Below are 14,487 nucleotides of genomic sequence, written 5' to 3' on the forward strand. Positions count from 1 at the left end.
TTTTTGCTAAGAAGGAACCGAAATGAAAACATTTCGCTTTTAATCTCTGTATTTAACAGACTGGGAAACCTTCCCAGGGCAGTACCTTGCCTCACCGACTAACATTAGGGCGCCCACTACGGAGACGGCACCAGAGGTGAGGGGGCACAGTGACCGAGGTAGCCGGGCCGGGCCCCCTCAGGCCCCCCGTGGCGCCGACGCTGCGTACTTTTATGCAAAGTTAATAGATTACACTATTAGGCTACTTTGCCCATCGCCCATTATAGATCAACTAACATAATCTATAAAGGTGCAAAATGCATTTACTTACACATATGTGAGAATCGAGATATTTCATGATATATTTTGGAAATATTTCGAAAAAAAAAGTTGTATTAATTTTTTAAAATTTTTATTCGAAATATTCCCAAAATAACAATAGTGTCTAATAAACAACAGACACCATTACAAAATTTGTAATAGTTTTACTGGTTATAATGGGACTTTTATTGGTTTTACTGGAAACTGTAATGGACCCTGTTGGTCTCTGCCTTCTATTGGTGGCTTGTTAAAACCAAAAAATCCTAATGGAATATGTCCCAAAACACACTACAGAAAACCATTTTTTAATGGTTTTAATGGTTAAAAGTTGATGGTTTGTAATGTTATTTGTTGTGGAAACCATTAAAATTGTCTGTGATGATTTTATTGTTTGTTTTTTTTCCCAGTAGGGACATAAGCCTATATCAGTTATACAGTGGTATTGTGGCTGCTGTGTGTGACATGAGACTTGTATTTGGCTTATTCAGTACTCAAATGTTATACCTATGTATGCAATACAGTGGAATACTGCAATAAGGTTAGTATACCACCTTACCCTATTAGTCAAACATTTATATTGTATTTATATAGGCTATGTATTTATTGTTATTATTATTATACCCTCACTGGGGGCTTAGCCCCCCTAAACTGAAAATCCTAGAATCGCCCCTGTTTAGAATAGAGATCATGGTTCTCCCATGATTTTGAAAACAAAACATTAGACAACCAAATAAGATAATATTATTATGTAGGCTAATTTACTTGAGGTTCTGACAAGATGTTTTATTTAATGCTACAAATAAGATCGTTTCTGAATCGAGATCACAGTCTTTTAATGATTGACCATGCATTAATATGAGCCTATAGCCTATGTATGTTTGTATGTCTTATTTGCACCAGACCTCAAAAGTCCCCCAGTTTTTTTTTTTAGTTAGTGCAAGTCATTGTAAGGTCATGTTCCTGATTTATATGTCCCTTGCTCTCAGTTTTTGCAATAGTATACTGTATATACCATCTATTATTTATGTAGTTTAAAGAAAAACATATTTTGTTTTGGCATGCTTAAATCATTACTGATTTGGTTCAAGCCATTATTGAAAATACATGTTTTTGTTATAAGTTAAACATCCAAGATATGTTTTTATATTTCAAAAAGATCATGCAGAGGCTATACTTGTATATCTCCCCTATAGGACTGACTTATAACTTGGCTGTACTTCTTCATGGCCAGTTTTGTTTATGGTTGTTTTCTTTTTCTCATACAGTCTTTTACTTTTTAATGTCTCTGTTATATCATTAATCAAAGCTCTGAGTTGCCTTTACGCAGCATGTTCCAGTGCAGTAGTCAGTTACATTTTTCAAGCGTCAGCATTTTCTCCAAAACCATCTCTTGCTATTTTAAAGGGGTCATATGATGCGATTTCAAGTTTTCCTTTCTCTTTGGAGTGTTACAAGCTGATTGTGCATAGATAAGATCCCTGAAGTTGCAAAGACCAAAGTCTCAAAACCAAAGAGATATTCTTTATCAAAGTTAAGACTCTGCCACGCCCCCCTAAAACGGCTCATTCTAACACGCCCCCACATATCTACATCACCATGTGGAAATATTTGCATAATGCGCCCAAATGATCACGCAAAGAAAGAAGGCGTGGTTTCAGGAACAGCAGTAGTGTTGATGCAGCATGTCAGGGAGACGCTGTGTGTTTCAGTGCGAAAGCAAAAGCACTTTATTTGGATCACTTACAACAGAACAGCAATGCATTTTATGGACGACCGTTTCGTGAACCTAGGAGAAGAGGTCATTCTGCCTTTGCTATGACAATCTGGCGCTTCTGAATCAGCTACTGTTTTGTTATTAGTTTAAGTATTTGCTATTGACTGTTCAAATGCGGAGTTTTGCGCATAGTGTGTGTGTGTGCGTGCGTGCGTGCGTGTGTGTGAGCGAGAGAGAGAGAGACAGGGTCACATCACAGTGGAGTCAGCTGTCTTAACCGTGGCTTGTGTACTGCAAACACATACCAGCTTCATCACTGTGTCTGTCACGCGACTCTGTTCCCCTTTCGGGCTCTGTCTTTACATTTATTTTGAAAGATGAAGCTCGCGATTATGGTAAGGGGCGTTACATTTCCGACGAGTGCTTGCGGTGTTCAGCCAATCACAATGCACTGGGTCAGCTGGCCAATCAGAGCAGACTGCGCTTGTCGGAAGGAGGGACTTTGTAGAAAACGAAGCGTTTGAGAGAGGCGGGGCATAGAGGACCTACAATAATGTACAGTATTTGAAAAATAATGTGTTTTTTGAACATTAAAGCATGTCAACATATTCTGTTACACCAAATACACAAAATAATGATCTTTAAAAAAGCATCATATGACCCCTTTAACAACAGGAGCAATATGATTGTCTCTCAGATCTTTTGCTGAGTCTTTCTCTATTCTTTTTCTCAGCAGGTTACCATCAAAATGGTGGCCAGAGAGGCAAGTGGGCACAGCTACCTGGTGGCGTGCTGGCAGCCCATTCTCATCCTGATGCTGGGTACTGTGCTGTCCGGGTCTGCCACTGGCTGCCCCTCTCGATGCGAGTGCAGTGCCCAAGAGCGCTCAGTCGTGTGCCATCGGCGGAAGCTGATCGCCCTTCCCGAGGGAATTCCCACTGACACGCGGCTGTTAGATCTCAGCAAGAACCGTTTGAAAGCCATCAACCCGGAGGAATTCCTCAACTATCAACACCTGGAGGAGCTACAGCTCAACGAGAACATCATTTCCGTCATTGAACCAGGGGCCTTCAACAACCTCCTTGGCTTGCGAATACTGGGGCTACGCAACAACAAGCTGAAGTTGATTCAGCTGGGTGTTTTCACTGGCCTCAGTAACCTCACTCGATTAGATATGAGTGAGAATAAAATTGTCATTTTGTTGGACTTCATGTTTCAAGATCTCTACAACCTGAAAGAACTGGAGGTGGGGGACAACGACCTGGTGTTCATCTCTCACAGAGCTTTTTATGGCCTCAGCAGCCTAGAGCAGCTCACTATGGAAAGATGCAACCTGACCTCTGTGCCAACAGAGGCCTTCAACCATCTTCACAACCTGCTGACCCTCAGGCTGCGGCATCTCAACATCAAGATCATTCGAGACTTTTCCTTCAGGAGGCTCTATCGACTCAAAGTCTTAGAGATAGCAAACTGGCCTCTTTTAGAAACCTTGACCACAAAGTCTCTCCATGGACTTAACATCACAACCTTGAGCATCACAAACTGCAATCTCACTGCCGTCCCTTACGAGGCCATTCAGCACCTGGTGTACCTTCGCTTTTTCAACCTGTCCTTCAATCCGATCAAGGTTGTGGAGGGCAACAAAATGCACAATTTGCTGAGGCTCCAGGCATTTCACTTGGCTGGGGGCCGGCTAGTCAGCATTGAGCCTTATTCCTTCAGAGGACTCAACTACCTTCGGGTTCTCAATGTATCCAGCAATAGTCTAAGCACTTTAGAGGAGTCTGCCTTCCACTCGGTCGGCAACCTGGAGACACTGGCTCTTCACGACAACCCCTTGGCATGCGACTGTCGTCTCCTCTGGGTCTTTCGCCGTCGATGGCGACTTAACTTCAACCGCCAGCAGCCATCTTGTGAATCACCAGAGTTTTTGCAGGGTAAAGAATTCAAAGACTTCCCGGATGTTCTCCCACCAAATTATTTCACCTGTCAGAAATCCAAGATCCGGGATCACAAAGCCATTCATAGATTTGTGGATGAGGGGACCACTGTCCAATTCCCTTGCCAAGCAGATGGAGACCCCGCTCCCATGATTATGTGGCAGTCTCCAAAAAAGCAATTCATCACTACTAAAAGCATTGGCCGGCTGTCGGTGTCTCCGGACGGCACCCTCGAGGTTAGATACGCCCAAATACAAGACAATGGCACATACACCTGCATTGCCGTCAATGCAGGAGGAAACGACACCCGTTTGGCTCACCTACACGTTCATAGCTACTCTCCCAATTGGCCCCATCAGCCCAATAAGACCTTTGCCTTCATCTCGAACCAGCCCAATGATAACGGTGCCAATGGAACTGGTGCGACGGATCCCTTTCCCTTTGATATGAAGACTCTCATTATCGCTACCACCATGGGGTTTATCTCTTTCCTGGGAGTGGTGCTGTTCTGTCTGGTGCTCTTGTTCCTCTGGAGCCGAGGGAAAGGCAATGCCAAGCCAAACATCGAGATTGAGTATGTGCCACGGAAAGTAGATGGAGAAAGCAGCCTGACTGAGGGATCTCACAAGATCAGTATGAAGATGATTTAAAAGACTAATCGCCATTGTGTGTGCATTACGTGAATAGGTGTTCTTGACAACAGACTTACCTTGAGGGAGGAATAAGGGAGTAATCTTTGCACCCCTTGCGGAATTGTGAAAAGAACAATGTTCCTGAAAAAAGCCTTTTACATTTTTTTTACAGACTGTACAGATCAATCACACAGGGATTGTGTCCTCAAAGGGGAAGTAGACAGGCCATTTGAGGCTTTCAGTAATCTGTGTACTTGTTCGGGTAAGTGTTGAAAAACATAGTCCTTTTGAAATTTGTGCGAAAGCCAGAATCAGGAGGACCGGTATAAATTCATACCTGTCCTCTTTGTCTTCTTTTCTGTACATAACTATTTCGATGTACATTTGGCAATACAGTGGTTGAATGCAGCCAATCAGAGGTTATGGGTTGTTGAGCCTACTGGAGTGCATGTGCTATATCTAGATACATGCAAAGTGTATAGGTCTAATTAAATCACTGTAAATGTCCATTACCAACTCTTTATAAGAGATCAATTTGTTTCAAATGATTTATTGATTAGGCTTGACAATCATTAATATCTCAAAGGTCAAGTATTAATCATTAAATATGGTTTGATGGTGCGATTTCAATTTTGACACCTTACATAGTGTCATAAAGCCAGATGTAGCTTTGAATTTAAAGCCATTTGCTTTGACTGAACATGTGACAAAACTATTGGACCTGTGGTTGTACTCACACTAAATTACTATTCCATCTGACAGATCTCTGTTTTTATTCACCTACTGAACCTAGGTCACCTACTATTATTTGATTTAGTCATCAAAATGTCGTCAATTTGCCATGCTATGATGCATTTTCTACCACTCTCACGAGACAGGTGTTACTCGGTAGGTAAATGTGTTCTACAACCCTTACAGTGCTGATTTTGGGACAATGGATAGCTGTAAAACATATTAAAATGACAAGCTTTTATACTTCAATGTCTTTGCTCATTTATTTTGCTCTGCTCCGTGAATTAAACCTTGAGAGCTGGTGAGTTACACAGGAAGATAGAGACGCTGCACTAATGTACTGCTAAAACCTTCGCTCTCCCTCACACACCATATTACTATTCAACATTTTCTGAAAAACATATTTTCTCTGTAAATACTCATTTCAGTGTTAGTGGGTAGAACACATCATGACATTAGTGAGAATGGATTTGAAGTGTTAAATCAACCTAAGATTATAGGTTGTTGAGTCCATATATGCCTGACTCTTCCTCATTTAATTAACTCAAAATTCATTAGTTTTGACCATAAAGAAAAAGTAAGCAATGGGGAAAAATTATGAAAAGTCCTTATGTCACATTATTCTAACAGATTTAATCTCTACAATGTGGGGGTGATAAATAGTATCTTTAAGTAATATTATAGCTTAATAATAGTACAGTGATTTACAATCTACCATTGTGTTTGAAAGACGTATCTCAGTCTGCAGCCAAAATGCCCAAATGCTCTGAAAAAAAGGAGCCTTTCATTGTTATTTTTTGAGAATAGATACGCGTAAGTGCATGATCTACTCTACAACAATAGACTGTTGTGCATTTATTTGCTCTGTTCAATAGTTTTGAGCTCTATGCAACTCCCAATACTCTCTCTCTCTCTCTCTCTCTCTCTCTCTCTCACACACACACACACAGATTTGCATTCTAAAGTAATCCTTAACATGTTGTAACAAATCCACAAATATTCAGAGATCCTTTAGTTTTTGACTGCACTCGTTTAGACAAAGCTACCAGGGACAAAGCCACCGCACATATCAGGATAGGACCAATCTGACAACCCATCATCTCGCACAGGGGCATAATGGAAAACGTGTCAGCTGGAGTGTAAGCACAGAGACCTCATGTTTAATTGGGAAGTGATGGTTGTGTAAAATTGTCTTCCTGCCCTTTTTCTACTGAGATGACTCACAAACAGTTGGCCAACACTCACAGTGCTTTAATACTGAGCAAATACAACAGCAAGGGAGGGAGTGGTGAACATTAATGAGAGAGGAAGTGGAGCATCCAGATGCCAGAGAGAAGAAAGACAAAAATGAAAGAATAGAGATGATTAATATTTAGTGAGGTAAGACCATTAAGAACAAAGCCAATATCTGGCAATAGAGGCTGTGTTATTCGAAAATGATTTATTCAATTTAATACAAAGTTAGCTAAAATATTTAGCAACTATCTGCAACTACAATATGAATTTAAATGTAAAAGATGAGGAGGCTTATTTTCTCTTTGTTGGATTGCTTTAAAGGGGTCATATGATGCGATTTCAGTTTTTCCTTTCTCTTTGGAGTGTTACAAGCTCTTGGTACCGGCCGCGCCGTTCGCAAGCCCGTCCGCCTCCGCTCACTCAAGCCGGCCTCCGCTCACTTTGGCCGCCGGCCGTTCCTCACTCTAGGCCTCCGGCCTCCGCTCACTCTAGCCCGCCGTGTGTGACGCTGTGTTTCGTTTTGAAAGCGAAACTACTTTGTTTGGCCTTCCACAAGAGGACACGACTAGAAATCAGTGGTTAAATTGTATTATAATGTACAGTATGTGGAAAATAATGTGTTTTTTGAACCTTAAACCGCATAAACGCATTTCATTACACCAAATACACAAAATAATGTTCTTTTTAGCAACATCATATGACCCCTTTAAGTACTATTTTGTCTTTTTGCTATTCATATGTTCTGCCTCCTTGGCCTTGCGTTTGGAGGTTTTAGTACAATTTTTGAAAAAAAAAATGGTGTAAAATTAATTATGAAACAGTTTTCTCTTTTACATTTTTTTTTTACAAATAAATGGCAAGTAATGCACTAAATTAAACATACAATTTTTCAAGTAGAAAGACTGAAATAGTATTTTCCTGTAAAATGTACTCTAGTAATCTTTATTTTATTCATAGCTTCAATCATTTTTTACAGTGTACTGAATAAATAGTCTTAGACACCAACATATTTTAAAACAAATGTGCATGTCTGACTGTAATTCATCATAATGAAGCTTTCTGCCACTGTAATTTGTAGATTACTGTTACACAAAATGGTCATGCAGTTTGTTAATCCTACAGGCTATATGGATAAACTAACACTGATTAGCTGTGACGTCTTTGAGGTAAGTGTTTCTGTTATGCAGTGGAAGGGAACTTCCCAGTCTTTAATTATGTCAGATTATGCCACTTCATTCATATTGAGGAGTGTATTAAGCCTCTGACTTATAAAGAACTTGTTCATCTGTTGGCTCACAGTGAGAGGATGATGGCTACATGCAGTTTTTGATCAGTGAAAACGTATAATGTTCGAAGCATCATGACATGATTTGTTAAAAAGTGGGGAGTTAGTAACACACACACACACATATACATATATATATATATATATATATATGTAGATCTTTTATACTAGACTTGCTGTTATTTTCCTAATATATTTTTCCTCTAAAATATAATAGACATTTTCTGAGAAAATGCAGAATTTGTCTTTCTATTGTCTTTTCAACATCGCACCAGTGATCAGTTTTTGCACAAAAAGATACAGAACTATTGACTGTGAATAATGTGCAATGATATTTACTGTTAAGGCCCGCCATTAGTCAATTTTGTGTTCACCTTCAACCTCTTTTTCTGTAACAATTAATGGTGTTGCACAAAACATGTTTTAAAAGGGAAATGTCATGGGTTATTAATTTCTGTTTTTCAATGTGTGATTCAGTGTGATCTAGTACAAGAAACACAGAGTGATACTACCTACTGCCCAAGTACATAAATTCTGCAGTTCTGTGATGGGACTGAAATAATGTAGAGCTTAGGGGTAAGACAGTAACACTGCATTATTGTTTTAGAAAGCTACTACTTCCTCATATTTAAGAATTGGCCATTGAAGAAAAAAGTATGATATTCAATACTTTGGGCCTGAGGTGGGAATATTTAATTTCTTATAAGATTAAAAGTAACCTTCTCAAATTAAATTATAGCATTCTTCTTTAATAGTTTTTACACACACATATCAAGTTGAATCTTTCTTACTGTATATGGTATATGAATGGATGAATTAATGTTGCTGCATTTGACATTGAAAGCATAGGTCTTAATTTAGTTATATTTTTAGGATGGAAAACGTCTCAGGTTACTTATGTAACCATGGTTCCCTGAGTAGGGAACGAGACACTGCGTCCTCTAGGGGTCGCTATGGGGAACGCCTCGTCGTGACCCGTGTCTGAAGCATACATTCAAAAAACACCAACAACATGTTAGCCGGCGACAGCCTTGCAAAACGCCACTTATACCTCCCGCTCGACGTCTCAGCAAGAGGGGATATCCTGGTCCACAGGAAGCTCCTCGGGGCGAACCTGGATATGGCCTGGATATGGCCAGGAGAATTGCAGTGCTGTGCCGGGGGCCTGATGACCAAGAAGGCTCCCGCAGAAGCCTGTGATCTGGCCGCATGATCCAGGAAGCATGAAGCCAGATAAAGGGCGATCATACAGACTGGATACAGCCTCGACAAGTGAGCGCCAGGTTCACCCACAGATGTCTCTCCATTACCACTATGGCCGCCATAGACCTGCCCATAGCAGAAGCGGCCTGCTTAGGAGCACGGAGAGCGAGATCTGTGGTGCAGCACAACTCAGCTACCTCATCGGAAGAAAGGCCCTCGCCTTTATCCAGGTCTTTCAGCAGGTCAGCCTGGTATGCCTGGAGCACCGCCATCGTGTGCAGCGAAGCGACAGCCTGACCTGCTGCTGCGTATGCCCGGCCATTTAAGTGAGATGTATCCTGAAGGGGCTTAGATGGCAAGGAGGGAGTCTTAAGAGAGGATGTCTCACCCATAGAAAGATAGCTAGCCAGCATCTCTTCTACTGGGGGCATCTTCTCATAGCCGCTTTCGCACATCCCCTCAATGTTGGCATAACTCGTATGCTGGAACCGATAGATGCGTGAGGAAAACGGCCTCTTCCATTCCTTCTCGATCTCAGTATGGAGATCAGGAAGAAAAGGAAGGCTCACCTGAGCTGGAGGGCTAGGGTCAGACAGATAAATCAGACGATGTTAGGGAAATCACATCATCCTCCAGCGGCTCACCCTCGTCCACGGCCGACGAGCGCGAAAGGGAAAGCCCCTCCTTAAACTTATCAGCCAGATCCGCCTGCGATCCCCACAACCTCATTCTCCTCCGTGCCTCAGCAGCGGCGGGTCCTGAACCACGGGGAGCAGACGGGTGCCCCTCTTTCCTCGAAAAGAGAGACAAATGAGAGCGGAGCTTTTTCATTGAAAAACGCTCGCAGTTAACGCAGATTGCCCCCTCGAGGACATCGCGTGCGCAAAGACCATGTGTTGTCATCAGGTGTGAAATAACGAAGACACGGATGCACACGTCTCCTAAACGTCTTGCTAGTGCTCGCCATAATAATGGAAGAAAGATCGCTCTTACCACCGGAATGCACTCTTCAAACAAAACAGTCAATGAAGACGAAGAAGAGGATGACGTGTTCTACCGGTGCCTATTTATACTATAGTCGCACCGGTAGTGACGTCATAGGCTGTCGCCGGCCAACATGTTGTTGGTGTTTTTTGAATGTATGCTTCAGACACGGGTCACGACGAGGCATTCCCCATAGCGACCCCTAGAGGACGCAGTTCGAAGTTCCCTTGAAAGGGAAATGCGGTTTTACAAATGCTAGAAACATGGCTTTCAAAGGAAAGTTGGCTATCAAATAGCACACCTAACTGATGACAAAGAATTGACAGAGCTGCCACCAAGTGTTAGACAGTGTTCTAGGTTATTTCATGCAGAGGTTTTTTGTCTGAAAATTAACATTTCAGAATTTAGCAGTAGGAAATTGCTAGTCGTCCCATTTTTTATATGAACTATGCATTCTGTTTTTTTTCAAATTGATATGTTTTGTCAGGCAGAGAAGAAATATAGGGCTGAATATTTCAGCATAACAGTGAAAGCTAACACCATGTTGCAACGGTCCTAGTACTGAGCCTTGTGGTATTCCATACTGCACTTGTGATCAATATGTTACCTCTTAATTGCAATTCCACTAATGCCAACATAATTTTCTAGTCTATTCAAAAGAATGTTGTGGTTAATAGTGTCACCGTGTGCCACTGATATATTCATATAGATTGTTTATGGCTTATAGATGATGACATAAAGGTCAAAAATAAGATAAACAGAAGATTGTTCAAATGAAGTTACAATGCAACCATTGCAAAGTTGTCTAAACCTAAACTTTAAAGATTACAAAAAAGCTCATTTTAAAATTAAATGTTTTTACATTTTAAAATATAAAAAACATTTCACTCACGAGTAGGCTTTCCTCTCTGTATCCTCATTCCAGCTATCAAAAATATGCATTTATCAAATATGGAGGTGTTGGTCAAGGTCATTTTGAATTAGGCATTGTTTTATTTTTCAGTCTGTTTAACTGTTGGCATGCAGTCACCGAGCAATCAGCACTAAAAGCATTGTAGGCTACAATTAAGTGTTTACTACATCTCAATAAATCATAATAAACTGTAGAAGGGATGCTGCATGAGGCACAGAATTATTATACTATTATAAAGACATAATATCAGATAAAGCTCAGCCAAAGCATATAGATTAAGGAATGACAGTGTGATTTTATGTTGCTATTCACTTCTTTGAGCAGCTAACAGAATAAATCAACCTTGGAAAAGTAGATGTATGGAGAGTGAATTATTCTGGCATTGTGGTCTTGCTCTTCATGCATAAAGCAGCAAGGAGAACGGCTCACTCACAGAATAGTTTTATTTGTAATGCAGCCGCTCTGCTGGGATCAAGTGGAGTAATTCTGTAATGTTCGCAAACAGCCAGGAGCTGACATCTCTTAAATAACATAAGGGCACAATGGTGTTACTTTTCTTGAGGCATTACCTCAAGTCACATAATGAAACTCTTTGGTGTCCTTTAGAGCCAAGCCCCCAGTGTAAACTCTCTATACAGCTGTTGTACTCAATAATGATGCGTGATCATTTCTTTTCAATTAGCTCCACCAATCAAACTTAGATTACTAATCAGTTTAGTGATTAGTAATCTAATTAGTGATCTAAGCTCTTAGATTACTAATCAGTTTAGCCATGGTGAAGCAGGAAGAGAGCCCTGCAGCAGAGGAGAGTAATTACAGGCAGATTGGCCACTGCTGAGAGCCAATGACACAAAGTGTCTGTGTGATGGAGGAGGATGGCACTCATCAGGGTCTCACAGGCTCACCACATGGGCTCACTATTCCTTGTACATTCTCTATACATAATACTTTACAGTCAGGAACACCTTAAGAGACAAAAGCTGTCAATGTAGCAATCCTCATTGTATTTATCCCATATAAATGTCACTCTGTTTTTTAAGAATATGGTAACACTTTATTTTTATAGTCAAATTACTAACTACATGTCAACTACCAGTCATTAGAGTAGTTAGTAGACTGTCTGTGTAATATTGTTAACACTTTATTTGACGGTCCCACAAAAGATATTCTACGGACTGTAAGTAACTTTGCAAGTACTTCAACTTATTCCACTATTCCTAACCTATTAGTCTACTATTACTTCAATAAATTAGTTAACATGTAGTTACTTATTAGTAAAATGTCTAAAGTAGACTATTAAAATGAAGTGCAACCAAGAAGATTTTTTGCCTTTTTGTAAATAAATACATAAATCTCAGTTTTACTCTCATACAAAGTTTCCCATATAATTTATTACGTTACAATCGAACCTCAATACTAAGCCACAGGTTATTTCAAATTGGACATTACGAAAATGCTTGAAGTGATCAATGAGTCAGCTGAGGATTCAATAAAGCCTCTGAATGATTCAGAGAGTCAGTGAGTCTGATTCAAACCGTTCATGTTAACTAATGCAATGTTAACGAATTGGACCTTACTGTAAGTGTTACCTAACCGTTTATGAATAATTCAAGTAGTTTGGCTTTGCTGTGATATATTACACACATTTTGCCATGTATTTAATATGTAGTTTAAATAAGTTTCATAAGTAAGAAATATTTAATTGTGGATATGCAAATTTTATAAAGTTGAGACCAAAGATGGCATATGGATGCTTACTTCCCATTGGAATTTGCACACTGACAGATGAGTTTGAGACTGTTTTGCTAATCTTTTTGACTGACTCATTAAACAAAATAGGTTCATAAGAGTCACTTGTTTGTGAATCGGCCATCACAGTTTGCACTGTATTCTCAGTTGTGTGCAAAAAGCACACTCTACAGATGTAATTAACTAACACCTCCTTGTGAGATTATATCTGTACACCTGTATAGGGATGCACACAATCTTTAGATTTTTAGATTAGCCTATTGTCGCAGTGTGAAGCCCTAATGTCACCTCGCTGGAACAGACTTTTTGCATCACAGAGCAGCTAATTCCACAGTAATGCACTGGGCATAATTTCCATCAAATGCACTTTCAGTGCACTTATATTCTTGAGTGCAGAGCAGTTTTCATCCCGATTGACCAGTGGAGACAGGTGGCACATTGGCTCTTATATTAGATTACAAGGTGAGATACTGCCAACCATCAACATGCTGAAGTGGCATTTAACCATCGCAGAGTACTAAGTGAGGAGGCGAAATATGAATTAATGGAACCGCTCCCATGTGGCTAACAGCAGTAAGTAATCAAGTAATTCATATGCTTTTCCTCTCTGATAGGTGCTGCCAGCTGTGTCTGTGCTGCATACGGAGATGACATTCCTCTGATGCCAGCTTGGGTATGATTAGGAGGACTACCATACCAAAATGCCAGCTGCTGTGACTTTCTACAAGAGCAATCACCAACACTATTGTTGGGACTGTCTGAATGTGCCAAAAAGCAATAGTCAGGGTGTCTGAGATTTATGACAGATGATAGTTTGAGCAGTGATGTGCAGAGAGTTGCAGGGGCTCAAATGTAAAAAAGACAAACCGCAGATCCAGATCACTCCACAAATGCAAATTCGTCTGTCCAGTCTGACTGTAAAGAGCAATGCTCGTCGTCTTTTTCTTTTAGCCATTTTATGTTTGTAAAAACAAAAATGAAAACAGACAGTAGCTTCTGTATACAGCTTTTAACCGATTTATGAATAAGACAGGGAATTTACCGTTTCACTTTACATTGTCTTATGACATTTGAGCTTGTTTGATTGGTGTATACATGACAAACTGGCATTGATTAATTATGTAATAATCCAAAAAAAATTTTCAAAAATCAAATTTGTGGATTTTTAATTAAATTGACCCTTCACAAAGACCTGCCCTCCTTAGTTGCTGTTTCTGTGTCTGACAGGCCATGCCGCTCTCACGCCACACATCATATTCTCACACAGTGAAAAATAAATCACGGAGCAAAGAGGAAACTGACAATGTGCCGACAGACAAGACAGAGCAGGTTGTTGTTGGTATAAAACAAAGACTCAGCTTTCAAATTTTGTCATTTTTAAGAAAGTAAAAAAAATTAAAAAATTTTGTGGCTCTTTAATGTGTCATGACAGATCGCTGTAGTGCCTCAGTTTAAGTGGCACTTGAACCAATCGTCTCTTCCTCTTTACTAGTTATAGCACAAAATAAACATGAATGAACATCAAAAGGTGTCTTGTTTCAACTACGGAAAGACGTCAATACACATCATTTTTCAAGTTCAAGCCCACCGACTTTAATCTACTCTCCTGTCTGACAAAATGTCAGATTTGACGTTATTGATGAAAAAAGATGTGATGAAAAATTGAAGGTATTGATGAAAAAGTTGTGATTGTTTGGTTTATTTTTTTCCTACTGTCGAGCCATAGGCAGCACGGAAAGAGCCATATATAGCTTGTGGGCCTAGGCTCCTGTTCGCTGTTGTAAATAGATGTGGTAACA

General features: G+C 40.2%; 1 protein-coding gene across 2 annotated transcripts in view; it reads left to right on the forward strand.

Annotated features, from left to right (window-relative positions):
* Positions 1-13,497, forward strand: part of LOC107730271 (leucine-rich repeat and immunoglobulin-like domain-containing nogo receptor-interacting protein 1-B) — a 24,141-nt gene extending 10,644 nt beyond the window's left edge. Inside the window, exons 2-3 of one of the 2 annotated variants that reach the window (XM_016541055.1) lie at positions 2,748-4,848; positions 13,303-13,497. In XM_016541055.1, the coding sequence (XP_016396541.1) occupies positions 2,748-4,604 (1,857 nt within the window). In that variant the 3' untranslated portion in view covers positions 4,605-4,848; positions 13,303-13,497. Of the gene's footprint in view, positions 1-2,747; positions 5,548-13,302 lie in introns of those variants that run through there. The other variant, XM_016541057.1, reaches the window with a different exon arrangement.
* Positions 13,498-14,487: the final 990 nt, after the last annotated feature.

This window comes from Sinocyclocheilus rhinocerous, unplaced genomic scaffold (genome assembly GCF_001515625.1).
Source record: "Sinocyclocheilus rhinocerous isolate Xijiao unplaced genomic scaffold, SAMN03320098_v1.1 scaffold368, whole genome shotgun sequence".
NCBI classification, from domain to species: Eukaryota; Metazoa; Chordata; class Actinopteri; order Cypriniformes; family Cyprinidae; genus Sinocyclocheilus; species Sinocyclocheilus rhinocerous.